General features: G+C 42.8%; 1 protein-coding gene across 9 annotated transcripts in view; it reads right to left on the bottom strand.

Annotated features, from left to right (window-relative positions):
• Spats2l (spermatogenesis associated serine rich 2 like) overlaps positions 1 to 27,098 on the bottom strand; it is a 179,756-nt gene that overhangs the window by 116,605 nt on the left and 36,053 nt on the right. For 4 of the 9 annotated variants that reach the window (XM_029481286.1, XM_029481254.1, XM_029481241.1 and 1 more), the window contains one exon: positions 5,661 to 5,745. In XM_029481286.1, coding sequence (XP_029337146.1) covers positions 5,661 to 5,698 — 38 coding nt within the window. In that variant the 5' untranslated portion in view covers positions 5,699 to 5,745. Of the gene's footprint in view, positions 1 to 5,660; positions 5,746 to 25,950; positions 26,128 to 26,194; positions 26,436 to 27,098 lie in introns of those variants that run through there. The other 5 variants (XM_029481224.1, XM_029481233.1, XM_029481229.1 and 2 more) reach the window with 3 other exon arrangements.

Raw genomic sequence — 27,098 nt, 5'->3', positions numbered from 1 at the left:
TCTTCTTCTTCTTCTTCTTCTTCTTCTTCTTCTTCTTCTTCTTCTTCTTCTTCTTCTTCTTCTTCTTCTTCTTCTTCTTCTAAATGACCATAGCTTGAATTCTGCTCATTCAAAGAATCACAGAATGCTAAACTTCTAGTGTGCATACGGTGTGAGGGTATGAGTCATCTCTGATGACTGGAACAGACCTCATGCGTATAGCATCAAAGGCTCATTGTTGTTTCTTGATTGGTTTTATACCATATAACTTAAGGGTTTCCGCTGTACTTTCTGTTGTATTTGTCAAGGAAGCAACAAACTGGTAATAGATACAGTGTTGCTGTTTGAAGCTTAAAGTTCCGCAGGGAACAGGATGGGAACAAGAACAATTGCGTGCAGCACAATGCTGGATTTGTCAGGACACGTTTGAGGAAGTTCTGGGGAGTACAGAAGGGCTTAATCTGAATATTAGGGGCTGAGTTTCTATTTCTCTTTTAGCCTTTCAAGCTCTAAGAGCCTATCTCCTGCTTCTCTGAAACACTTGGGCTGTATCCATCATCTGGTTCATGGTTATCACAAAAGCTAAAAGCTAAACTGATGGCTAGACACCCAGTGCGTATTTATTGAATAAATGGATAAAACTTCCTCTACCAGCCAATCTTTTTTTGGTTAAAATTAGATCCAAATAGCAGCTTCCTTCATTTCCTTTCCTTTCCTAGAGATGAAAATGTCAGAGAGGCAAATTGGTATCTGGGACCCTGTTTTCATTTAAACAGGAATAAGACTTGGAGCAGGTGTCCAAGTAGCTTAAGTCTTTCATTACTCTGACTTATTACCCCTTTGCCATTTTTGTATGCTATATCAAGAAGTAAATTCTCCAATGCTTGGTATGGCTGAAGAGTCTAAAGTTCGTTTATTCACTCAAAACCTCTTATTGAGCATTTACTAAGCATGAAGGGCGGTTCTGGGCGTGGTGATTTTTTCTTCCTTTTTACTTCAACAAGTCTCTTGGCTTCTGGGTCCTCAACTCTCTGAGGCAGGTGTGAATCGCTGTTTCTTGTGAACAACCCATTGCATTTGTCCAGTGTCTTCTCTTTGGACCATTACAAACTCGATTGTCAACTGACCTTGTACTTCAATAGAGATTAATTAAATCCAGGTTTCTCAGTATTTTGATAATGGCAATAGTTTTGCTATGTATTTTAAAATTATCAAACTAAGTATAGTAAATTTAAGACTCAGGGATAATAGAAAAAGGAACACATTATTCCTAACTCACATTCCTCATCATCTCTACCAATTAAAAATCATTTACTTGAATAATTGAAATAAGTAACCTTTTGAAAGAATAGAGCCAAATTTGCAATATCATCCTGTCGATCATTGATGCTGCTATTACCTTTCAGGATCGGAGCTCAAACTGTACATTTCTATACACAGCATAAAAATAGGACTCAGCAGCCAAGCATCCTACCCTCTGTGATCCTAGCACCCAGGTGAGACAGGACCTTCAGGATGTCAGGGCAGCCTCCATTACATAGAGTTCCATGCAAGCTCGAGCTACAGGAGACCTCACGTCGAAATAAAATAAAAAAGGAAGAAAGGAATTCCTTTTGAAGACGAGGGCACATAAATATAAACATTACTTTCTTAATTTCCTTAGCCTACTTTTAGTAATTTACCTAAAATAACCAAACACAGAAGCTCCTTCACAGGACACTGCAGTCTGTTTTCTTTTTCTTTTTCTTTTCTTTTTCTTTTTTTTTAAAGTTCTATGGCAGTCATTTTTATATATATATATATTTTATTAGGTATTTTCCTCAATTACATTTCCAATGCTATCCCAAAGTCCCCCATACCCTCCCCCGAATCCCCTACCCACCCACTCCCACTTTTTGGCCCTGGCGTTCCCCTGTACTGGGGCATATAAAGTTTGCAAGTCCAATGGGTCTCTCTTTCTAGTGATGGCCGACTAGGCCATCTTTTGATACAAATGCAGCTAGAGTCAAGAGCTCCGGGGTACTGGTTAGTTCATAATGTTGTTCCCCCTATAGGGTTGCAGATCCCTTTAGCTCCTTGGTTACTTTCTCTAGCTCCTTCTTTAAGGGTCCTGTGATCCATCCAATAGCTGACTGTGAGCATCCACTTCTGTGTTTGCTAGGCCCCGGCATAGTCTCACAAGAGACAGCTATATCAGGGACCTTGCAGCAAAATCTTGCTAGTGTATGCAATGGTGTCAGCGTTTGGAGGCTGATTATGGGATGGATCCCTGGATATGGCAGTAGTCTGTTTTTAATACGAGATAAAGACAAAACCGAGCTCTCCTTTTTTCTTGGAAGGCCTAGCTTTTCATCAAGGTTTTTCTACCAAGTACCTGAGTCATCAAATCATTTTTTATTGGCTGTGATTTGATTGCAGAAAAACAATAAATCCATTTGTCTTTTCTGTTTCCTTGGCTGTGCTGTTAGCAGAATGTGCTCTGTCCGCTGGAGGTCACAGGCTCTGACCCGGAAGTGCGCTTTGCTGAGTCAGCAGGGTGAGACAGCTTTTTGATGACTGCTAAACAAGCAACATGTCATGAAGTAACGGGGGAGGGCCCCCCAAATCACTTCTTGTTAGCATAGTAGCTGTGCCAACAGAGTTTTGTCCAAAGATAAAAGAAATTCTCCACTAGGCAACAAAAACAGTTAATTAAATATAAACTAAGTTTTATATGTAGTGAGTTTATTTAGAATACTACTGTTTATCTTCCAATACTATCATTTCAGAAATACTGAGATTTTGCAGTGACGTAGCTTGTCATGGCAGCATGGGCCTGAGTGCATTTACAGCTACCAAGGAGGGTGAAGCAAATGGAACAGGAGTTCAAGGCCAGCCTGAACACATAGCAATAACATGGTTCAAAAACGAAAGACTTTGCACTAAGATTAAAAAATAATTTTAGTTTATTTTTAAATCTTTAATTTGTCACAATTGACACAAAATACAGGGAAACTTTTAAGACTAATTAATTATACCTTTTAAGAATTCTTGGCCAATTACATCTTTAACTAATTATATGTAAAGTATTAATGAAACAGCTAAGTATTTGATTTGATTTACTAGTGAGAAGTGCTAGAACATGATAAGATTCTGGTTCCTAGGGTAATGTCTTTAGGACTACCAGACAGAACAAGCTCTAAAATGTGGGATTCAAATCTAGTCTTTTAGACTCCTCTACTCTGGAGTTAGCAGACACCATGCGTGAGCCGTTGTGACTATTCACAACTGACAGTCACATGTTCACTACTATCAAGCTATCTGTAAGCTCTCGTCCTTTTATTCCCATAGTAACTATTCCACATAGTTAATTATGTGTATTAATAATGCAGGTTCACGAATGACTAATAGTTGTCGAATTTTTAACACTGTTCTTATATCATAGTTCATTGAATTATAATCACCTGAGAAATCTTAGTGTAGAAAAAACTCTCATTAGCTTCCTTTGATAAAAATTAATAATAAAGATAAACATTCATACAAAACATGGATGTAGCAGAATGCATTGCTGTGCTCAGCTGCCTCCTGTTAGAAGAAATGTAGAGAGCATCTTGTAGGAAAGAAAGTCGTGGGCCAAGGACAGAATAATAAACACATAAATAGGTGTGAGTCTGCAGTCATCAATGGCTGTGAGTAGGTGGATTGAAAGAATCAATTCATGGTGGAGAAATAAAATCCGTAACAATGCTCCCAATTTATAGTCTGTAGGAGATAACCTTTGACTTATGAGTCTGGACAGGTAATGAGTTACATTAGCATTACATATTCTATTTATAATATTAGCATTTCAATATTTCCTGAAAAGAATATTTGGCCCTTCTCAAACTTTTCTTTTTACAAACGAGAAAACTTGGACCCCAAGTGTCTCAGTTAAGGAAGCTATTTTTTTTAAAAAAAATCACACAGTGAGATGGTGGGCAAATAACAGAACCAGGAACTGAGCCTGTGTCTTCTGTCCCTGATTTACTCATTCAGGGAGATTTTACCAAGCATCCCCCAGCCCTCCAGGCAAGCCGGTGCTAAGAACAAAGCCTGTGCTAAGTACAAATGCAGGTGAGGATTACCACCAGTAGGGCACAGAACCCACTTGGGGGAAGCTCCTACTGAGCAAGCACAATGCTTTCTTAGAGCATTTGAATGGAAGTACAGAGAGAGCCAAGCCTAGGAGGCCAAGGAGAGTTCTGGGTGGCCATCACTTCTAAGCTGGGCCTTGACTTTGCCACTGAGTGGGATAGGTGACAAAGGAAAAGGGACACATTCTCTAAGGTTAGCCAATAAGGTTTCTGTTTGTTTCCCATTAGCACCTATATCAAAACTATTAGTCTAGACATTTCTGAGCTCAGAGAGTCCAGTGTATGGAGGACTGTTCAACACTTGTCTTTGGACTGGAAGGTCCTGCACAGGCTGTTGATCAGCAGCAACTCTGCACACTGCTGGACTGCTGCTCCAGCCTGGCCTGCAGTGGTACCACCTTCCATGAGCCCTTATTGGCTGCAGATAAGGGAAGTCCTATCTCCCGCTGTCTCACATTGCTTCAAAGATTAGAAGATGGCATGTAAACTCACACAGTATTAGCATTAGGGCAGTAGAGAGCCTGTAGTGCTGGCTTCTTTTTCTGATGGTACAAAGTTGTATAAATGTGACTCAGCAGAGACAGTTCTGTGACCTTCAGCTCATTTGCCCCAGGTTGTGCTTCAAAGACACCACTGGCCACAGGTAAGTCAATGGATTTAAGGCTGTGAATCATTTCCTTTTTCAGAGACTCTCTGAGTTACAAGAACTTCCCATCATTTAATAGAAAAATTCACAGTTTATTTTTCTTAGCCAGCCAGGTCTTGGCTTAGTAACTCCTGCTCTGAAAGGGCAGCCTCCCCTGGGAACTCTGCTCCCTTACCTGGGTCCTTACAGACGAATTCTTCACACCTCTGCTTCATCCATCCACAACCTCTCCATACACCCCAACACATTGCCAGAAACTTCTCCAAATGGAAAAGGACAATTGCTTTGCAAACACATTTATAAAAGTACATGGGAGGTGTCGCAAGGAACTTTCCAGAAAAATGTATTCTGGAAATTACAAAATCAACAGAACATGCAGAGATCTGAGAAGAGATCTGCAAAGTTCCTTTGAAGTGTCAAGGCCAATATAAGACCTAACTAGAGCACTGACACCACCAGCAGCCCCGATGCGTGCTCATGCTCAGACTCTGCACATAGGAACACCTCGCTCTCTCCTCCAGCACTTCTGTGAGCTACTCTACCCAGTGTCCACAACACACTGGAGACATGACTCAGTCTGGTTGCACAGAGCAGGACAGAGAACTGGAGATGTACATTCCCTAGGGAAGCTGTCACAAATCAGTTGAAACATCCAGAAGCTCACAGTCCCTTCCCTAAGGAACCATAGCTTTCCTATGTTCAAGCCTCTACCTGCTACTGCCCTTAGCCTATGACTCCATCTTTCTTCTCCCTTCGAACCCATCACACTGCATCTCCGACGGCCTCTCTCCAACCTTAATGACAATGGCTGGTTTTTCTATTCCCTACCAGTTTTTATTTCCTTGGGGACAGCACCACTCCTGTTCAGAACACATAATCTATCTGAATGGAACGGTACACCAAAGTGAGCGGAGATTATTTACTTGCTCGCCGAAGCTCCGGTTTCCTGTGTTCCAGCCATGTAGATGCAGCGGGACTCACCAGGGCTTGCAGCTCTGACCACAGGACCTAGGGAAGAAAAGGTCTGTATTAACCACTCAACTCCTGCCAGCAGCCACTATTAGATTATTTCCACAGTGCTCAAATACTAGCATTTGTACATCAAGTAAATGGCCAGCTCAGAATCACACTTGTACATGGAACTTTTAATACTTCTTAGATTCTGAAATTAACCCGGTATGAAGGTGGAGCTATATATTAACTTGTTCCTAGCTAAAATCATAGATATCCTTGATCCAATTACATCCTGCTTTTATTGCTTTTCCTAATAACCAAAGTAAGGGGAAAAATCAGATTTTTGCTTCCAGCAGCTTAAACAGATAAAAATCAGCCCGACTGTCAAAATCCAGGTTGGTCTTGTCTGGGTGAGATGGGAAGCAGAAAAATAACTGAAGACAATGAATGTAGACATTAATGAGGAATAGCGCTTGGCTAATCAAGTAAACAAACACAGTCCCCAGATGGGGCTTCTACAGCACTGGAGGAAGCAGAGGGTCTTTTTATGGTTATTTTCCTAGAGCAGACATTCCTTAAAGAGATGCACAATTCACAATACGGTGTGAGGAGCAGTAGCACATTTTTTTTTTAACCACAAGTTTTTCATTCACCAGCACTGAAAGCTTAATTGTGATCATGATGAGCCTCAAGTCTGTTTACAGTCCCTTTCATGGAAGTGGAGCCTAGACTCAGAGGAGGGTATGGGTCAAGGGGCAGCAAGGTTAGTATGGCCTGGAATCACACATGAAGATGGGACCTTAGTTTTAAACAGAACTTAGTGAGTCTCAAAATGTCACCTGGAAACTCTATTTTGATTTGACTGTATAGTAGCAATAGGTACCTGCGGGAATCCCCCTGCCCGCCCCACCCCTGTGTGTGCACATGTGAATGCTTATGTGCCAATGTGGGCAGCAACCTCAGGGGTCATTTCTCAGGAGCCATCCCTTTTCTTCTTCTTCTTCTTTTTTTCCTCTAAATTATTTGTTTCTTGATTCAAGACAGGGTTGAAGTGGAAACCTATGTGTTCTTTGGAAAATGTCAGTTGTGCCAAATAATGTTTTGGTGGGGCAGACATGTGAAGGAGTGTTTTCCTGAAGCAAACACAGGGGAAAGGATGTTTTGCTAAAGCAAACACAGGTGAATGGATGCGTGATGTTAAGAAGGTGGACACACTGGGTGGCATTGGTACGCCTTGCCATTCCCTAATGGTCATCTTTTGTCGTGACTTCACAGAAAGAAACACACCCAAAAACTTCTGGTTGTGTTCTGGCAGCTTCTTGCCACTTCTGCAGACTTGGGCCAATTGGCAGAGTGATGTCAGCTGATACAGTTATGTGGAGTTTTGCCAAGACAGACTCACATTGTGTTTGGCTGAGGAAAGACCCACGGCAGGACATGTGATGTTTGGAGGGAGTATAAATAGACTCAACGGACTGTGATGGGGGCTTGCATAGCTAGCTCTGCGATGATGCTTCCTCTTCACTGCATCCCTGCTGGTCCTGGTTGCTCCTGCTGACTTGTGCCGATTCGGCGGAGGCCTGGCTGTTTCTCCTGGGTCATGGCACTGCTGCTGACAAGTTTTCTATCCCGACACTACTGAACTGGTCTACTAGAATAGATCCTGACAACGAAAATTGGATTTGCTTCAAAGAACTATCTCTAAACAGGTCCACTACTCCTATACCCTAATAACCTTTCTGGTGGGTGGTGGGCCAGAACAGAGGTTAAACCATTTAAGAATCTTTATTAAAAGTAGGTTTTGAAAATCTAGGTCCACACAGGGTCTTTTGGTGGGACCTGGGGCTCACTAATTAGCTAGGCTGGCTGGCCAGTAAGCCTCAGGAATCCCGTCTCGGTCTCCATCTCATCAATAGGATTATAAACTCACACTGCCTTGACTGGGTTTTCACATGTGGGGAGTTAGGGCTTGAACTCCGATCCTTACTCTTACACTCAAGCACTTTGCAGGTGGACTAACCTAGCTCCTCAGATCTTTTTTTTTTTTTAAATGGGGAAAGAGGCTATCTTGTCACAAGCGTAGAGAGCTGAGACACACACATTTGTAACGCCTACTTTAGATCCTAAGGCATCTGCTGCTCTGTTTTTAAGTCCCTTCACTGAACTTGCAGTCAAAACATGCTTCATTGCCCAGCCAGCAAAGCTGCAAGCAGAGTGACCTTTTGTCCCAATATTTATTCTTGCCTTCTGTGCAGAGACCCAGGCTTTCAATGTCTTCTTTCCTCCTCAACCCCTAATTGCTCTATCCCTCTTTCTTCTTCTCCATGGAATAGAATCTGGTTTGGCTTATCAACAACTAGAAGGCATTACCCAGGACAAAACCATAGTTCCCAGTCCCCATGCGACCCCAACAGGGCAGGCAGCATGTGATGGCCAAGGGAACATGAGCTGAAGTGATTTGCAGGGTTCCGGGCACCTTTAGAAGGGCATCCCACTTCTTTTAGGTCTTCCCCTGCAGTGATGTGAGGCAAGGTTTTGAAATGGAAGCCAGAAAGTGAGGTCAGCAGCTGACAAAACTGTAAGTCTGAGCCCCAATCGCCACGGGGCTGTCCCCATCGAGCGCCTGGCCTATTATACTATAGAGAGACCAGCTCACTTGTTTTTAGACTAAGGTTTCTGTTTCTCTGATCTTCTGTTACAGAAACCAAAATCAATATCCCAAGCAATATTTAACTCCAAAATTTCCCACACCAGTTTCCTTGGATTTCCAGCATTCACGAGTCTTTGGACAAGGCTGGATGCCCTCAATGTCTGTATATACACATCTAGACACTCTGAAGAGATTATATGGATTATATGGCAAGGTACTGATTTTTGAATTACCATTAGAGTCTTTTGAAAAGCTAAATCTTTGGGATAAATATACAGAGACCCACGGTAAACATCAAGTAATCCCTGTATTTAATTTCCACCATGAAAGCAGGGTGTGAAAAATCAGAGACAATACAGAGAAATGCATATCCCCAAACAGTCATGTGATGGCAGAGGACTGGCTTGCTGGGTTATGAAGTGAGTATTCCTACTCCCTACAAAGCGTGGTGGTGAACCATCTCTTCCACAGTGGTAAGGAAATAGTGTAACACGGAGTAAGTTCTCTGACCCCATACTTCATCACTTCAGCTACTGAGTCCTCTGTAGATATTTTTAACTGGATAGATTTTCATTTTCTACAACAGTGGAGCTCTTTCCTGAGAGGGCAGGTGGCCTCAGGAAAGCTTTTTCATGTAGGGGCCTGGGCTTCTTGTTTTAAATCTTCTCTCACCCTGTCACCCTCCTTCTCTTATCCCGGTTCCTCTCCCCCTCCCCCACACTGCATCTGCTTTTGCTTTCCAGTATCTAGAAACAAGGGTTCTGTTTCTCTGCATTTTGTTTCATGTGACCATGTCCATTCTACACTGCCAGAGTCTGCAGAGTGCAATGGTGGAGACAGTAGGTACATATTTGTGTCTAGATGTGTATACATGGGCAGGAATAGGATAGGGATGGAGCTAGGGAGGGTCTTCAGAATGTGTGTTCAAATAATGATTAACAGTTATGCCCTGTTGAAGACAGGCATACATATAGACAGGGGTGTTCACAGGCATGCATACATGTGCTCATGTGCCTGTATGCACACACACACACACACACACACACACACACACACACACACACACACCGGGGGGCATCAAATAGCAGGAGTCTCAGGCTTCAGAATGGATAGATCTTCGCTGAACACAAGTCTGTTGGTTCTAACCCTGGGCTTTGTACATTCTGTTAGTTCTTTTGAGAAGAGAAATAGTGTCCTTTGTTTGGGGCAAATATATTTGAATGCAATGAAAGCGAAGCAGAGCAGGATTACTTACCAGGAAAGAAAGCACATCACTGGGGTACTGCTGAGTTCCAGCTACCAATTGCTCCTGCTTAATTCATAGGTGTGTTTGAAAAGATAAACTGGACACGCTCCACTAAATCACTTCTTATTTTGACAGCAAAGCCTGAGCCTGAGCCTGTCTCACTTGTTCTTGGCCTTAAAGTAGTTTGGGAGGTACAGGTTCTGAACCTGCTCAGGGACAAAGAAGTAGAAAGGGGGTGTGATTGGCCTCTGTGTCCACGACTCATCTGCCCAGTGCAAGGGTAAATAAAGTCTTTGCAAATCTTCCTGGCCCCATGTTGTGTATGACTGTTCTCTACACCAAGCAACCACCACCGTCTTAGAGAGTCGGTTTTTTTGATGAAGCAGAACTACCTCGTAAGAGAATATCTCACCTGAGCTCGCTAACTGTTCACATCTGGTTGCCCTTAACCCTTAACAGCACAGGGCCTGGGGGAACGGCTACAGTATATAGACTGCAGAAGACTTGGAAGGAAACTCCATTCATGTGCTCCCACATCAGGGATATGGGAAGCCATCATCTCTGATGGGTTCTGTAGGTGTGGCCTTTCAGGGGAGGTGCACCTACACTCCTGTAATAACCCCTCACCTATGCTTTGTAAGGAAGTTCATTCAATAAACTTCATCATCGGTTCCCCTGACAGAGTTCAGGTAGAGTCATCATTGGTTCCCCTGGAAGAACTTAGGTAGAGTCACGCCTTGGTTTACTGTTAGGGCTTAGGGGGAGGGATAGAGGCTGCTTATGTCCCCCTCTGGGAAGGGACTTTAGGACCACCCTGCTCTGAAGCCACATCTTCTAGTAAAGCATCTGCCAGGCACAAAACTGGGACTCTGGTCTCCTCTCGCCTGCTTTCTCCACTGTGTGGACATCGCTAAATAATTTCTCATTCATGGATGGTGTGAGACTCCCTGAAACTCCAATGAAATGGTTCTGACATTGAGGCTCCGCAGTTTTCGACCATTTGCTCCACTAATTATGGTGATTGCACATGGAATACACACACACACACACACACACACACACACACACACACACACAAAAGAGAGAGAGAGAGAGAGAGAGAGAGAGAGAGAGAGAGAGAGAGAGAATCATTCAGTATGTTCCAGTGATTCAGTATCAGTGAGTTAGTCATCCCAGGATACCAAAATCTATGAATTCTCAAGTTCCTTATATAAAATAATTTGGTATTTGCATATAAGATATTGAGTTTTTGATATACATTAAATCATCTAGATTAGCTAAACCACATAACAAACATAAATGCTATGTAGAAAATTATTACACTGTATTATTTGGAGAATAAGACCAAAAGAAAAAGAAATGTATACAATTTCAGCAGGCTTTTTTTTCTGGTTATTTTTGATCCACAGCTGGTCAAACCCACAGAATGGAGGGGCCACTATGTACATGTCATTTATAAATGTCAAATACATATTTCAGTATGAACATGTCTGATACTTTATAAGATTATTCAAATAGAAATTGAAAAGTGCCAGTGTACGTGCTGGTGTATTCTTATGGCAGACCACTGATTTTCTTACACTTATCCGGGAGGCCTCTGGTCCAGACTATAAATGTGCTGCAGAAGCTGAGCGAGGAACTTCTGAGGATTAGAGTAGTCCAGAGAGGCACTGAAGGGGCATCAGGCCATGCCATGCCTTGAGCCCGTCCCTGCGCACTGCCAAGCAGCTTGCACTTGAGTGGCAGATGCACTGTCTGATCTAGAGTGTGCAACAGTCAGTAGCAGCTGAATGGGCTGGGCTTACAGAGACAGAAGGAAAGAGGGAAGACATTCCAGGGGAGACTCATTCTGAAACACCTTGTTCAAGAGCAGACCTATGGACAGGTATTGGATAGAGCCTGGCTTCCATCACTGCCAAGGCCACTAATGTGCTGGAGAATAACAGGCAACAAAGTCAGTGACTGGAAGAGAGTGGAATTTGGTTTCATCCTGTAGAGCAAAACTGAAACAGAGAAATCTCAGGTTGGTTTTGCTCTAGGACAATAGGGATTCACTGGACATTTAAAGTTAAAAGCAAAATCAGGTCAATATTTTATAAAGATCAGATGGAAATCAATACGCATTGTGGAGAGAAAGGTTTGGTTTGATTAGCGTGGCTCAGAAGTCTACTAGATAAAGCATCAAGTGAAGAAAGTGTGGACGTGGGAATCCACTAATGGACCCAACAAGGGTTTGCTAGCCAGCCAAGGATGAAGGCAGAGGCTGTCTCAGATGCCAGATGATCCTACCCTGTGCTAAAATCACAACCTAAGTGAGTTCTGGAAGTGTCTATCCTGGTTTTCTATGACAAGTAATCTCAGTATGAGCTGATGTTTCTTTGTCCCTTCTTAAAAGCTTGGAGTTTGCCCTGCCTCCCAAAGATCAAGTCTTTAATACAGGAGATGGGACACATTCTCAAGGTTTGCTGGAAGGAGCAATTTTGATGCTGTTCTGCCTTGAAAGCAGGGTGGGAGGGCCATTCCCTTTGTGTGTGTGCTATGACTGTGTGCTGGGTTTCTGAGTGTAAGCAAATATTCTAATCACCTACCAGATAAAGACCAGGAGGAAATCTGTGAGCCAGTTCAGTCAGATTTTTCCTGTATGTGACCTTCATAGTACTTTCTGGCTTGAGGTTTATCTGTGGGGTAACCTGACTGGGTAATGCTGAGCTGGACTGAGAACATTAGGTCATAAGTGTGCTGCAGCTAAGGAAACCCAGGCCTTCCCATCGAGAGGCTGATTGGTGCAGTCACACAATGGGCCTGTGCCTGTACACTTTAGTTTTCAGATGCTGTGTGCTAGATTCTTCAGCGACTTATTCTGCAAATGGTCTCCATCTGACCAAAGCTTACTTTCCAAATAGAGTTCTGCAGAAAATACACCTGCCGTCTGGCCTGCTGGCTATCGCCACCGCTTCACTTGGAGGCAGATCTGATTTAATCCAGACCACACCGCTCATTCGCTTAGTGGGCTTGTGAGGCTCTCAGGACACCAGTGTCGCCAGAGTGCTTGGCAACTGGCAGCAACACTGCTCCACGTGAGGGCAGGGTTGTTTCTGTGTCAGCGGTTAAGCAACTGTGTTTTGGTGCCTTCAGCTACAAATGGATTGACCTTGTTTGTCATCCTTCAGGGTGACATCTCCAAAATACCAGGAGACGTCCACCCATGCTCTAAAGTAACCGCGGAGACTTCAAGCCCCAGAGACGTTTCCCAGAGAGTATTCAGATGGTCTACTTATATGAGAACGGATCTAAACCTAGTTGCTATATTCAGTCGATGTGAAATGAGAATAGCTTTTCTTGTTCTTGCCACATAAAATACCACTGTGTTTTGACGCCTAACTAGGGAGAGCTGAATCGTGGAGAGGGGAATTTGATCCTGGGTTGTCTTTTCAAATCTTGTTTCAACTAAGGAAAATGGGCATTTGACAAGAATAACAAAAAGCACATGATGTGAATAATTGCTTTCTTTTCACTATGTTTTCCCCCCCAAAGGCAGAAATCATTGGTCTTTGTAACTCCTGCTTGTCTCCAAAGACAGGGAGACGCAGAGCTTCGGGCCTGACCCTCCAAACTCCTGCCAGTGCCCATGTGTCAGGACAGCTTTTCATGATGGTGGGTGTGGCCTTACTTCTCAGTAGTTCTCTTAGCCAGCCAGTTATGTGACAGACTGCAGCAGAACCCAAATCTCGGTCCTATTGCTAGTGTGAAGAAGCGCCATTTGGGCTGCAGTGGTCTCTCCCGAGAGGCAGATCAGACGGATAAGTACATGGCTGAGAGAAGCCCAACCCAAACTGAAGATGAAACTCATGAAGTTAGGCATCTGTGAAGGTGGGCACGATGCAATAGTTTTTTTTTTATCATAACAAAATTCTTCTACATCCTAGACGATGACAATTTCACGATTATTAAGGCTCTGCAAGTTCTTTATCAAGAGGCATTCAGATTTTTATCTCTATTAAGTCAGTTGATAACAAATTTATCATTCACTTGTATAATTCCATTTCCCTCACTTCATCTCATTCAGAGCATGCATCATAGCCTCAGATAATGGAAACAGTTTCTATACTTTGGGAGGGGAAAAAAAGGTAATGTTAGTGATCATTTATTTTTTCCCCTCTTTCTAAGCTAAAAACGTATAATTCTTAACACCTTTTTTTTTGGCAACCATTTTTACTTCTGGATTTATGGAAAGTGATGTGAGAATTTTCTATCTCAGGCTATGGTGCTTCTACATCCCCTCTGATGTTGCCATTGCTCTCTTGTTGTCTTCAGGGCAGTGTGTGATGCCATCACTACTCCTTAAACAGACCTACGCAATGCGCGTGCGCAGTGGGCTTGGCTGCACGCTATCACTTTCAGAACTATGCTACCTAGACTCTCATCAGAAAGGCTACCACGTGAAGATATTTAATGAGCTTTGCTTTCTGGTATGGAATTCCAATAAAACATCATTGATAAGAAACGCTCGCTTACCAAGAAAAAAACTGGGTGAGTCATTCAAAATCACAGGTATAAATACCCTGTTAGTGTGGGCTTAAGTCAGTCTGTAAATAGGAATATAAATAGGAACACTCGTGTGTGTGTGTGTGTGTGTGTGTGTGATGCATGTGTGCAGGCAATGTGTGTCCTCATGTGTGGGGTGTGGGGGGTAGCATTCCGATGCACACACATGCAGAGACCAGAAAGGAACAGTGTGTATCCTCCTCTGCCATTCCCCAGCTCATCCCCCCTGAGTCAGTGTCCTAACCCCTGAAGCTTAGTGGTTTGGCTAGGCTAGCAGGCCAGGAACCTCCCAGCATCCACCGGTGCCAGTCATCCTAACATCGCCCCCCTCCATGATGGATTCACAGGCACCGACAACTATGATCAGCTTTTAACTGGGTGCCTGGGACTCAACTCCAGCTCCCTGTGCTTGTACAGCAAGTACTCTTAACCACTGAGCCGTCTCCCCAGCCCTACGGTGGGAAGTCTAATAGACAAGTTTTAGTGTGTTGTGTAGGTTCATACAATAATCTCAGTCTAAAGAACTAGAAATAAAGGAAGAACTCTGCCCAACACTCGTCTAATTCCCAACCTTTCATATACAAGGATCTTGTAAGATTGCCGACCATTAGAGCTGGACATGGCTTGAGATTCCCTGAGTTATATTCTGTTTGTCAGTCATGTGCAAGTGTGTTTGCTTCTCTGTTTAAAGAGGCACAATGGCTGCACAATGCAGTGCACGGAAGCAGGCCACAGTTTAGGATTTAAAGCTGGAGCTTCCAGGCTTGCTTTTAGCAACTGGCATATATCATGTTCTCTGAGCACCATTTTCATCATTTGTAAAGTAACAACAAAGACCAAATACCCATGGAAAAATCTTTTATAAACAATGAACATATAAACTGATGAACCTATGTACTGATATGTGGTCAGGCATGTGTCTGTGTGTGTAGGTGTGGTCATTAGCATGACCCAGTGAATATGAACACCTCAATGAAAGGGGGATTTTTTTCTTTTTCTCTTTCATGAACACCTGGTTTTTTATAGAAAGTTATTTTTAAGTCCAAAAGAATTACAACATGTTAGGAAAAGAGACCCTGGCAGTCCATACCTGCTCTTACCTAGGACCTATACCCGAGGGCACCCTTTAACTATGTCTACTTTCCATAGCTATTTACAAGAAATGCTGACTTTCCCTACCAGAGTCTGCATAGCAGAGCTCCAGGGCTGACAGTGGAGCGCTGCCACAGGGAGATGTGGAAAGGGAAGCAAGAAAGATGAAAGGGTTATCAGCACTGAGAGGGAGGGGGCAGCCTTTTATTATGTCGACGGGAAACTTGTTTGTCAAGTTCTTGTAAGTCTGAAATTGTAGGAATATCCAACCAGACTTTACAATCATTCTTTAAAAAGTCATTCACAGCTGACATTTCCTAAATGTCATGTTTAGCTACGAAACACAACCCCGGCAAGACGTCAAAGGTGCACCTTTGTTGCTGGGAGCTGGTTTGTTCAGTTACAAGCAAAGAAGGAACACACTCATGGCTGTTTTCTCTTGAATTGAAAGTATTTTCCTGTGCATACCCAGAAAGTACTTTAAAAACGCAGTCAGAAGCAAAAGCTCTGTGTATTTCCTACAAACTGTCATCCAAAGGGGAGGGCAGCGGAGCAACAAGAACCCTCGTGACTTGTTGCAGTAATCAATCTCAGGTCCGGTGGGGGCTTGTGAGGCCCAAGAGTGAAGTCAGTAAGTGAAGCATCTCCCAATTCTTTACCAGTGATTGTCATTATCCATCAAGAAATGTAGGCAAAGGTCGAAGTCATCCCATTGTACAAAAGCAAGCATCCCCAACATACTTTCCCACTGAGAACAGAGTTTGCACAGAAACGATTGGCTTTAGCCAATGCATCTGTTCCTTCATGGGGTGGAAAGCAAGGTCTGAGCTAATGAGTCACACTGTCAAAATTATGGACATAGGCAAATAATTGTACATGATTAGTTAAGCTTAGGTCAGCTCCAAAATGCCTTTCTGAAGCAACTGTTTTCAAAACAAACAAACTCCCTAGGTAAATGTTTAATTTCACTTAAGCCTCTACTGACATCCAGAAAGAGTACTTACTATGGACAGGGTATGAGACTATGGACTGAGTATCTTTACCATAGGCCTTGTGAAATGTGTCCCTTACAAAGGCAAATTCCCCTCAATAATAGTGACTATTTCTATTTTAGAACTATTATTCAGTATGTACAATAGTCATTGTTGAATACAGTTAATTGTATATTTAGTTCTCAAGGACAATGGGAGCTGGTCTGAATGGCAAAACACCAGTAGCCCCACTTCTCCATCCCTGTCCCATTTACTTCAGGGAATAAGCTAAATGGAGACAGATTTCTTCCTTTAAGAGGTGATATGGCAAGACAAACATGGTTATATTTTAAAGTCTAAAAATTACGGGGGAGGTCATCACATCTACTGTGGGAGGAAGATAGAAACGGGTTTATAGGGAATGAAACTATCTGGGACCCACCTCCATTTGTTCATGTTTTCTGTAGTGGTAGTGACTTCATTTAAAAAGCTGAGGGTTTTTTTTTTCTTTTTTTCTGAGGGTTTTTTTTCCCCTTTTTCATAACAAGCAACATGAGAGAGAGAGAGACAGATGTGTGTGGGCTGGTTCTGGCCCTTGATTAGCAGACAGCAATGGCATTGCCTTTAAGATTCACCAAAATCATCTATTGGAGCATAGACAGGGGGCCTCCTTCTGAGCTGTGCAATCAAGACCCTACATTTCAATGGAGCGATTTTGCTGCTTTAAGCAAGGTTTAAACGGGGCCAAGTTTCCTTTTCCACAACCGTCCTCTGATGTGGTTTCCAGGCTAGACTTTTCCAACCTCATTCCTTTGCTCCCCTAGGTTGAAAAGTCTGGAATGGAGATATTTGGAAAACATCATCTGTACTTTGATCAGGAAGGACGCTGACATGGGCCAGCTGTAATTGTACAGTAGTGCTGAGCAGAGTGGGAAGGGTATCCTTGGAACAAGAATGCTCCAAGCTCTAAAGAACTGTACACTGCATGGAGATCCTCTTGCTAGCAGCTGCAATTAGATATGGCTTTGAGAACACCCAGGAAAGCTCCTTAGATGACTGTGCTTGTGTAACTGTACGTGTCTACCCCTCCCCCACTTGTCCATCCCCCCTCAAATACATGGATTTGTGCTGTGAATCCACTTGGAATGTAGTTCTTATAGCGACCTAGAGGAATTCGTTACCCTTTAACCTTCTCTGCTGCCCTGGCCCACCAGACTGCAGAACAGGAGCTGGACTGTCTGGGGACTCAAGTTCTGAATTCAGGTCTGCCAGCCCCGAGTGACCCTGCAGCTGGCTGTTCCTGTCATCAACGCAGACGGAGAAATTAAGAATGCTTTCCTCTCCAACGACAGAGGGAAAGGGCCATGGGGAAAAGACGCTGAGGGTCCCTACCACTAAGTCTAACTATTTAAAGCCAAAGGCTCTTTAAAAAGCAGGAGATACACAAGAAGATCATGAGATGCCTGTGCACAAGCCTGAGAGACGGATCAATAGACAGTGTGTGGGTGACATGTTAAGCTAGGCATCTTAGATAATGATTAGAACAGAGAGAAAAATACTGCTTAGCTCTCCCCTTCTTTATCTCTTAGCCTTTGCTGGCTATACAGAGGTTTCAAACCTAAATCCCTTTATATTTTATTTTATAGAGAACTTGAAAAGCTCATTTTAGGTTTTTCTATAGTTCTTAAATCATCAGTTTGTCCAGACAAGAAAACAAATTCAAAACACAAATGAAACAAGTGCTTCTCTTGGTTCTAAGCCAGGAGACATTGTCCCAGAGTGAAATATGTACAAGAGATGAGGCCCATGACCCTATTTGTAGTCTCCAGTTTTTGTTCAAGCATGTATAGACAAAATTGAGATGTACATTGAAATGGAAAAATGTGGAGCATTGGGATATACAAAGACAGTCTGGTCTCCAGTCGAGCTGAGGTCTGAACCCCAGGACCCAGTGGTGATAATTCACCTACATGGGACAGAAGGAGTTCTCTCATGTCTCCTGGAACTCTGGCTCCTGAAGTTACTGCCCCCAGATCCCCCTCAGGAGAAGCATGACTAGTAGTCACATAGGCAATGTCCCAAGCTTCTGACCTTCAGGCTAGACTCCTCCCCAGTTACCTAGCAACAGTAAAGATAACAGCATACCATAAGAGGGGTTGTTTGGCCCCACCTCGCTCTCTTGCTCTCTTGTTCTTACTCCTCTTTTTCCCCTCTCCTCTCCTCTTACTCTCCTCTCTTACACTCTTCTTACTCTCACTCTCTTCTTCTTCCTCTCTAGCCTTTCTTCTCTCTCTCTCCTTTCCCATTTCTCTCCTCTTGGCCATGGCCAGTCTCTCTCTCTTTCCACCTTCTCTCTTTCTCCCTACCTCTCTATAATAAAGCTCTAAAACCATAGGCTGTCTTTGTTCATCAAGGCCCCAGACTCTCGCCTGTGTGGGGACCTCTCTCCCTATGCCCTCTCTCCCTTAACCCCAGGGCTACAGGGTGTAGCACTGGGGGGCCTGGTCGGGGGCTGCCCGTTGTCCACCCCCTGTTGAGTGAGGTCAGTGGCTTAGATGTCCACCCTTGGCCTAGTGGAAAGCATCTGGTAGCCCTCCCGAGGCTGCCTGCCCAGAGCATAGGAGGAACTCTGGCCTGACCTGGGCTATTCTCCTCCCCCCTCTTTCCCCTGCAGCCCCCTTTAGTTCCCACAGAAAAGTACATAGGGTAGGAAGGTGATCAAGCCAACTGACGAGGGGCTGGAGAGATGACTCAGTGGATAAGAGCACTGCGGCTCTTGCAGAGGAGGTGGGGCCAGTCTCTAGCACCCACACTGGTACTTTCTACTGTCTGTAATTCCAGTTCCAGGGTATCTAACAACCTTTTCTGGCCTCTATGGGCACCACACATGCACATGTTGCATTTATATACATACAGGCAAAACATTCATATAAATAAAGTAAATATAAATAAATATATCTTTAAAAAAGACTGTAGAGGATACATAGCCTGGCCAGGATTCATTAGTAGGCAAGCAGCCATCAGCTGAATACAGAATTAGGTCGATATGATGGAGCTGAAATGGCAAATGGAGCTTTGACACTCTTAAGACTGTGCCTAGAGGCAGGGCATTTATTACCAAACCTGTAAGAAAGCCAGAATCTAATGTCTCCAGAATAAGGAGGCAGAGAGAACGATTTACATTGAAGTCCCTGTTACTGCCGTGCTCATCATGTTAGTTCAAGGTGGATCTGAGGTTGCCTCAAAATAAAGACTCAATCAATAACCCTTCACTACTGTTGGGGTGGCAAACATAAAAATTTTACTGTCCCATCCTTCATAGCTTAAAGTTATGTAAATCAACCATCAACTCTGAATATTGTATTAGATGAATCCCTTTGGTAACAATTATACAAGGACTAATGCAGTGGTAACAAAAATATATCAGGTGTTGGGGAAAAGTTACTGACAAGCTTGTGTATTTATGTTTTTGTGAAAAAAAATAGTTCTTGGCAAAATAAATGTGTAAATTCACTTAATTTTAATTCTTAGGATTTTGAAGAGCTTTCTTTTTACTTTGGACGCTTTTACTGCAAACATCCCCCATACGTTAAGTCTTAGCAAACATTTGTTCCCAGTGTGAACACACTTGGAGGACAGCTTTCCCTTGCTGCTTATGAAGCTGAAAACACAAACACTCACAGGGATGCCTGTGGCTCCCACCTGTGAGTGCTGGGATCCAAAGGAAAAACACCCTGATTTTCACCCTTGGACTGCATTGCAGTACGCTTCATTCTCAAAACATGTTCATAAATATGATCGTGAGCCATGCTGTGAGGTTAATTTTCCGTAATAACACAAAACGTGAGATGATTCTTTTTGTTGTTGTTTTCTTTTCTGAAGGCTCTTGGCAGTGCCCGAGCTTCTGGTGTGATCTTCACGGATGGCAACTCCTAGTCCGTATGAGCTGAGACTTCCTTCCCTGTACTGCTGAAGGCTAAGATCCTTAACATCGCATAAAGGAGCAAGTGAACCAATAAACAAAGATCCACACTCAGCCTAGGCTCTCCCTGCAGTGAGAAGACGTGTGGGGAGCTCTGCTTCCTTCCAGAGCCCACTAGATAGGAAAGATTAGAAAAGTTTATGCTGAAAATAGCTGCGACCTGAGTCAACATTCTTGGGAAACAGGCACACGGATCAAGAATACAGAGAAGGCAGCATGTGGTCCCCCTGTCCCAAACCCTGGGAAGGTATCAGATCTACCCTACTCAGGGCAGCTAGCCAACCACCCTTTTCCATCTCTGGTGAGACAAGAATGATTTATTTTCCAGAAAAACCCACCAGGCTTGAAGCTCAGCCATACGGAGGCTCTGCGGAGAGAGGGCTTTAAGTTAAAGGCTGGGAACAAAGTCTGGTCATGAACAAAGAGTGCCCCTCCCCCCACCTTTCTCTTACTCTCAATCTAAGGTGGAGGGTACTCTCAGAATCCTCTTACATGAGAGATGAAGACATCACTCCTAAGAAACTGAGGGACCACAGTGGAAAAACTCATAAATACTGACATTTTGAGGAGGGATAGGTGGCTTCTGACAACTTGAATTTGCAGAAAAAAATGAATATCCTTCTGTGGCTGGATAAAAACTTGATTGGGAGACCAGCAGGGTAGCTTTCTAGAACATGCAATGCTGTTTAGTGGCTGGCACCACCATTTGCACGGCCTGCACACAGGGAACTTTGACTCTCAGTCTGTGTCGCTTTTCCTTGCCTGGCCTCATTTGTAACGGAAGGACCATGGCCACTGGATCCTGTTACTCTGAGATGCTGAGATACTCTTTCCAGAAGACCTAGGATGAGGACATGAGTGGCTGTCAACAGGGTGCCAAGTGCCTGAGGCTTTGCTCATTTCTTGAAGACCTTCAGTAGCAAGTGGGAAACAGTCTCAAGTGGGCTACAGTAACAAGTCTGCACCCAAAGTCTAGGACAAGATCCTGAGCTTGCTCAAAGCTCTTACTATACACAAACCCATTTCTCCCATTTCTCCATTTCAGCATTGATGCTGACCCCACACATAACTTCTTCAAAGGCACAACGTAGTGTTAACTCCTCCCTAAAATGAACAAAGGGGTAAGATGAAAATCTCAGCACTCTCCTCCTTCCTCCAAGGATTAGCTCTGACCCAACACTGATGGGCATGTACTGAAAACTTGGGGCAGATTACAGCACTCAGCTGGATGCATCAACTACCTTTTCCCATTAGTCTCCCATGTGCCCAACTGCAAGAGACACAGTAATGTGGTCCACACCAAGTCAGTGTCCAGCTGAGGCCATGCACATGGTGGAATCACTCTACCTTTCTATTCCACCACCATGTTCCACCCAGTCTCAGCTGTCCCCAGCCCAGTTAGATGAGCCCCAGTCCCTGAAACTCTTTCCCCAGTTCACTCTCTAAGGACGTTCCCTGTGGTTTAAAGGATCAACATGATCAGACTTTCTGTAGAAAGGCTAAGAGGTATTCTGAAAATTCAGTAACGCTTTCTGCAAGAAGTTGCCTTGCCCAAAGCTAACCGAGGGCCTTCTGAATATTTTCAGAACATGTGTCCCAACATGCCTCTGCAGTCAAACACTTCAAAATCAATCACCTTTACATGCTCCCTCATAGCAGAGGGAAGACAACGGCACTTTTGTCATTGCTCCTGTAACTCACCCATCTCAACTCAGAACGCTAGTATTACGTTACATAATAGGCAGCCTGCTGACATTCCTATTTTAAAGCATTACATTTTCAGGGTTTATCACAAGTCGTTTTAAATTTCATTTAGCTCTAATGTATTATACAACTTTATGTTCAGAAACAATGTTCTCTGCTACATCAGCAAGCTATATTGGAAAATACAGTTGCTGTGGGTTTGAAACAGTTTGTTTGCTAACTTTTGATTTGATCCTCTTGGAGAGCCACATGGAGAAAGGTAATGAGAAAGGAAATTTTTACTGCATGTTGTTAAGACATTGCTTTGGAAAGCTAAAAGAAATATATTTTGATATCTAATTTGGATTAATGATATCACTTTCAGCTTTCCACTTAATTTACTGTAAACAAATCTGATGGCCAGATCATTGTTTATAAAACTTTACAAACCAAGCATTTAGTTTAACTATACTTCTAGTGACTACAATGATTCAAGAAACTGGCAAATGTGGTGAGAGGGCATTATGGCTTGAGAAAGCATCCATCCGTCCTTCTTCCACTGTTACAGAAGTAATTGTGTTGTTTGAGAGACCCATTGAGGATACCAAAGACCAGGGCCCTGGGGTAGGTTACATGACCACACAGAGAACCCAGCGACACCTCATTTCACATGTCTCAGTTATGGGTTGAATGCAGCCCTAAATGGGCCATCAGGACAACAAGCAAATGTAAGACTCTGCTTAAGTTGTGAGAAAAATGAGCTTTCTCTTTCTTGATCATTTCTCTTGAATGAAGAATATAATGTGAGCTACACTGTCTCCATCATCTCACAATAATGTAGAGCTCAGAAAGGGACAAGAAAGAACTTGATACAAGTTCTTGAATCAAGAAAGAAGGATATAGCCCAGTCAGCTCTCACTGAAGATGTTTCCTAAATTCTGTGTTGGTCATTGCTGACGGCCAGGGAGGGGAGAGCAAGCAGGCTTTCCACTAGACACCTTTACTCTACAGACTTAAAGTCTGCTCTACAAGAAAAACAGAAAGAACAGGCTATGGGCAAGCAGTTAGTGGCTTCTTCTGTACTTGTCTGGGTTGAATTTTCTGTACTTACTGCAGAGAACAGGCAGATATTGCTGAGGTTTGGTCTTTTGCTATGTATTGCAATGCTAAATACTGGCTTCCAAGGTCTGATTGCTCCCAGGCACAAGAGAATCTGCAGTAGACTCAGGTGACCCTATGTAATCTTGCATCCCAAGTTATCCCTGATTGGTGAATAAAGATGCCTACAGCCTATAGCTGGGTAGAAGAGAGATAGATGGGGGCTTTTGGTTTCTGGGCTTGGGGTGGGAGGCAGGAGATCACGCGGAAGAAGAGAGAGGGAAGATGGAGAGGGGACAAGATATTATGAGGTAGGAGAGCTTCCTAGATGGAATGTGGCAAATTATAACTTGGAGTTATTGATGAGGAAGTAAATTCTGATAGCATAGAGGGTAGATATCTACCTAAATCTAGTACTATAAAGGCTTATTATAAATATAAACATTGTGTGTCTTTTATCTGAGACCTGAATGATCAAAAGTGGGGTAGAAACCCCCAATTGAGATTAAATATTTACTACAAGAAAATATTTCATATATACAAAGAAGGAATGACATATTTCAGAGTCTATAAATTAGACTAATTAAAATTAAACATACAAGTATTTGATTTGTAAAATCTTTTACAAGGTAATAACCTGACTTATTTCACAGCAGCTACAGTTAAAATTATTATTCAATTAAAAATATCCTATCTACAATTAAAAATGCAAGATCTGCAAGCACACACATCAGCCCAATCTTGTATATTCAATTTAGACACTGAATGAAATACTCCAAAATATGTTAAAAATCCTAATATCTTCTTAAATTATAGGAAAAAATCAAGCTATATATTTATGAGCCCACTGTCTCCAGGCAAGAATCACTCTGTTTCAAATTATGGCTTAGATTTCTATTGGCTAGGTTAGACATGATAACAAATGCAGAATTCTCTGAATTGACATTTAGTGCCCAGGGGAGAGCTTTTCAAATTGGAGAATAATGGGAGTAGCTGTCTTTAAGATTTCTTCCTCAGGAGTCACAAAGGTACATCATACATTGGAGGATACAGAGATTGTCAAAATGAGATTTTCTCAGAAATTACACAGTGATCACAGTGATACAAGAAAAGGAAGAAGAAAAGTATACAAGGAAACAACAGCTTGTTGGGCCAGCAGGGGTATGGGAGGAAGAGGAGTCACAAAAGAGCGCTAGCCATTGCTCTTCCCTCCCTCACAGTAACAGAGGCAATGCTCAACGACCCCTGAAGACCGCTCAGCTTCAGAACTGAGAGAAACCCTGGAAATGGCCATATTCGAAACCCGGGACCTGAAAAGGCAGGGTCATCTCTTGTGCTTCACAGTGTGTCATGGCATGGGGTTTATTTGTGGGTCAAGACTCTCCCACCACTGTTCTTTCAGAGGTGACAGGATGGGCCAGTGTGCCAGCCCAAGTTCTGTAATGACTTGCCTCTGTGTTCACCATGAAGTCGTCCTGAATTTATGTATTTACACTTTTAGAACTGGTTTTTAAACTAGCACACAAGATAATAGGTTTTTTTGTACAGTGTTTTATGCAACCATATTTTTTACCATTGCCCATATTCTGAAGTTGTGTTTTTAGGCACGGGATAAATGAGTTGCAGTACCATGAAAATGTCACAGGATGATTAATGAGGAAAAAACCCAATGCCTTGCCTTGCTGACTAAACCCAGTCCATGGGTTGGGACAGACAGAGGCCTTCTTGCTACAAAGGGAAGAGTCCAAGAGGTTGCCAGGGGTCCCAGCTGGTGGGACTTTGATTTTCTGGTGGGAGTGAATTTTTGCTGAGGTTTCAACTGCTTCCTGCTTAATGGCTAACGTTCCCGTCAAACACTGAGCAGTTCTCAGCTAGGCATCCCTTTCCCGGAAGTTCCCGAAAAAAAAAGTGAACTAGCCAGGGTAAGCAACAAGTGATGGAAAGCTATGTCTTCTGAATGTCTCTCTTTAAAGCAGAAGATTAGGGATAATATTTCAGAGCTGGAGAGTTTGAGTGTCTACAAACAGTGTGAGTCCTTATTAACACGTGCTTGCATCACTTGGCAGCATAGGAATATCTGTAATTCAGGGAACTTGTCTCCCCTGAGTTGTAGCCTCATGGGAATGGAAATGGGACCAGGGTGGGAATAGGAAGAGAGCTCATAAGTGTCCTAATAAATTGAAGGTCTTCATTTTGTTCAGGGAAGATTTGCAAGAAAACTGCACTCTCTGCTAAGTCAAAGTGACTTTTCTTAAAATCACAGTCCACATGTTGGCCAAAATATGTTTTCAAGCTGGGTATGGTTTAAGGTTCAACCTGGTCTACACAGTGATTTCCAAGTTGTCCAGGGTAATACAGTGAGACAATATCACAAACAAATAAAATGTATGAATAAACCCAGCTCAGAAGGAGCCTGTGACTGTTCTCAGCTGTATGGGGGGTGGGGGTGGGGAGAAAAACAACATATGTACCTTTTTTTTTTAAATCAAGGCACAGATAAAAGAACATTTTAAATTCCAGTAATCTACCACCCAGTGAATCACTTTAAAAGCTCTTATTATTCCTAAAAATCCCTTCATATATTAAAATGTGTTTACACTGTGCATCTTTGGTTCTGTAACATTTTTTTTCTCAATAGTACACTAACAAACGTTTCATTACTTACCTGCTGTTATGTCTGTGGTGCCTAAATAGCATTTCTATAAATGTCAGTAACGTGATATATGTATATATAGTTATTTTATCTATTGCTATTGTTTAAATAATTTCCTTTTTAACATTTTGTAAACAGCACTGTAGTCAACCTTTGTGGCCAACATCTTTGCATTATATCCTTAATTATTTCATTGGATTGAATGCTTGGAAATAAAACTTTCATGAAAAAACAATAAATCTAGTTTAAAAGGAAGAAAAAAGGAAAAAGAAAAGAACCCAAAACAACAACAGACCATACTGCTAAACTGCCTTTTAGAATCCAGGTCATCCATTTTACCTTTCATGAGGTGCATGGAAAACCATCTGGACCAACTGAGATTTGTCAAAGCTCACAGACGTGCTGAGGTCTACAATGGTATTGACTATTAGCTGTAGTTTCATAGGTGGGATGGAGTCAAGGAACACATGTTCTATACACACTCTGGCTACAACTAATGCATGGTGAAGTCTCCTGCTCTAGTGTTGGTCACTCATGGTCAGCCATGTTCCAAAAACTTTAAAGCAAAAATTCCATCAGTTACCAACTCATAATAGTCTGGATCTTATGCCGCCCTGAGCTCCCTTGGCTGAGAATGTCAGTCATCCCAGGTATTCATGCTGCAAATGTGGTCTTGTCATTAATCACTGGTCCTGGATCTCCATGATCAGCTAGGGACACTGCAGCCTCCGTGATCCAGTAACCCTCGCACAGGACTCTATTGCTAGGTCACGGTGTCTCCATCTTCTCCTCCTTTCAGCACAGAGACAATGCCACTCCACATCCTAAGAATGGGGAGCACAGAACAAGAAGTTGTTCTGAGAGAGAACAACTTATTACAGCGTATCACTAAAATTGGGCTTGTGAAACGGTTCAGAGGTTAACAGCATTGGTTGCTCTTCCAAAGGACCTGGGTCTGACCCCGTGCCCACAACCATGTATAACTCCAGTCCCAGAGGATCTGATGGCCTTTTCTGATATCTCTGGGGTCACTGCATACATGTGCTGTGCAGACATACAAACAGACAAAACACCCATATATACAGAATAATAAAATGAAATCATTTTAAAAAATAAGATTACTTTTGCTATTAGCTGTTGCTAATAATCTCTCATAATTTATAAATTAAAATTTATTAAGGGTCTATACACATAGGAAGACACTACATACATTTGGTTTGGCATTATTCCATGGTTTGGAGCATCTATGGAAGTATATTTTCCATAGATAAAGGGAGACTTCCAGAACATTCCATTGAGCTCTTTCTTTGGGAGAAGATGTCATCTTCCATCCTCTGTGCTAAGGGCTTTTCTTGTACACTAATCAGTACACACTCATATTCTCCTTCATTCCTCTCTCTCTGTCTCTCTCTGTCTCTGTCTCTCTCTGTCTCTCTCTGTCTCTCTCTGTCTCTGTCTCTCTCTTTCTCTCTGTCTCTCTCTCTCTC

Source organism: Mus caroli, chromosome 1, assembly GCF_900094665.2.
Source record: "Mus caroli chromosome 1, CAROLI_EIJ_v1.1, whole genome shotgun sequence".
Classification (NCBI taxonomy): domain Eukaryota; kingdom Metazoa; phylum Chordata; class Mammalia; order Rodentia; family Muridae; genus Mus; species Mus caroli.
Note: the sequence above shows the minus strand (reverse complement) of the source record. Positions and strands in the feature narration are given on the sequence as shown.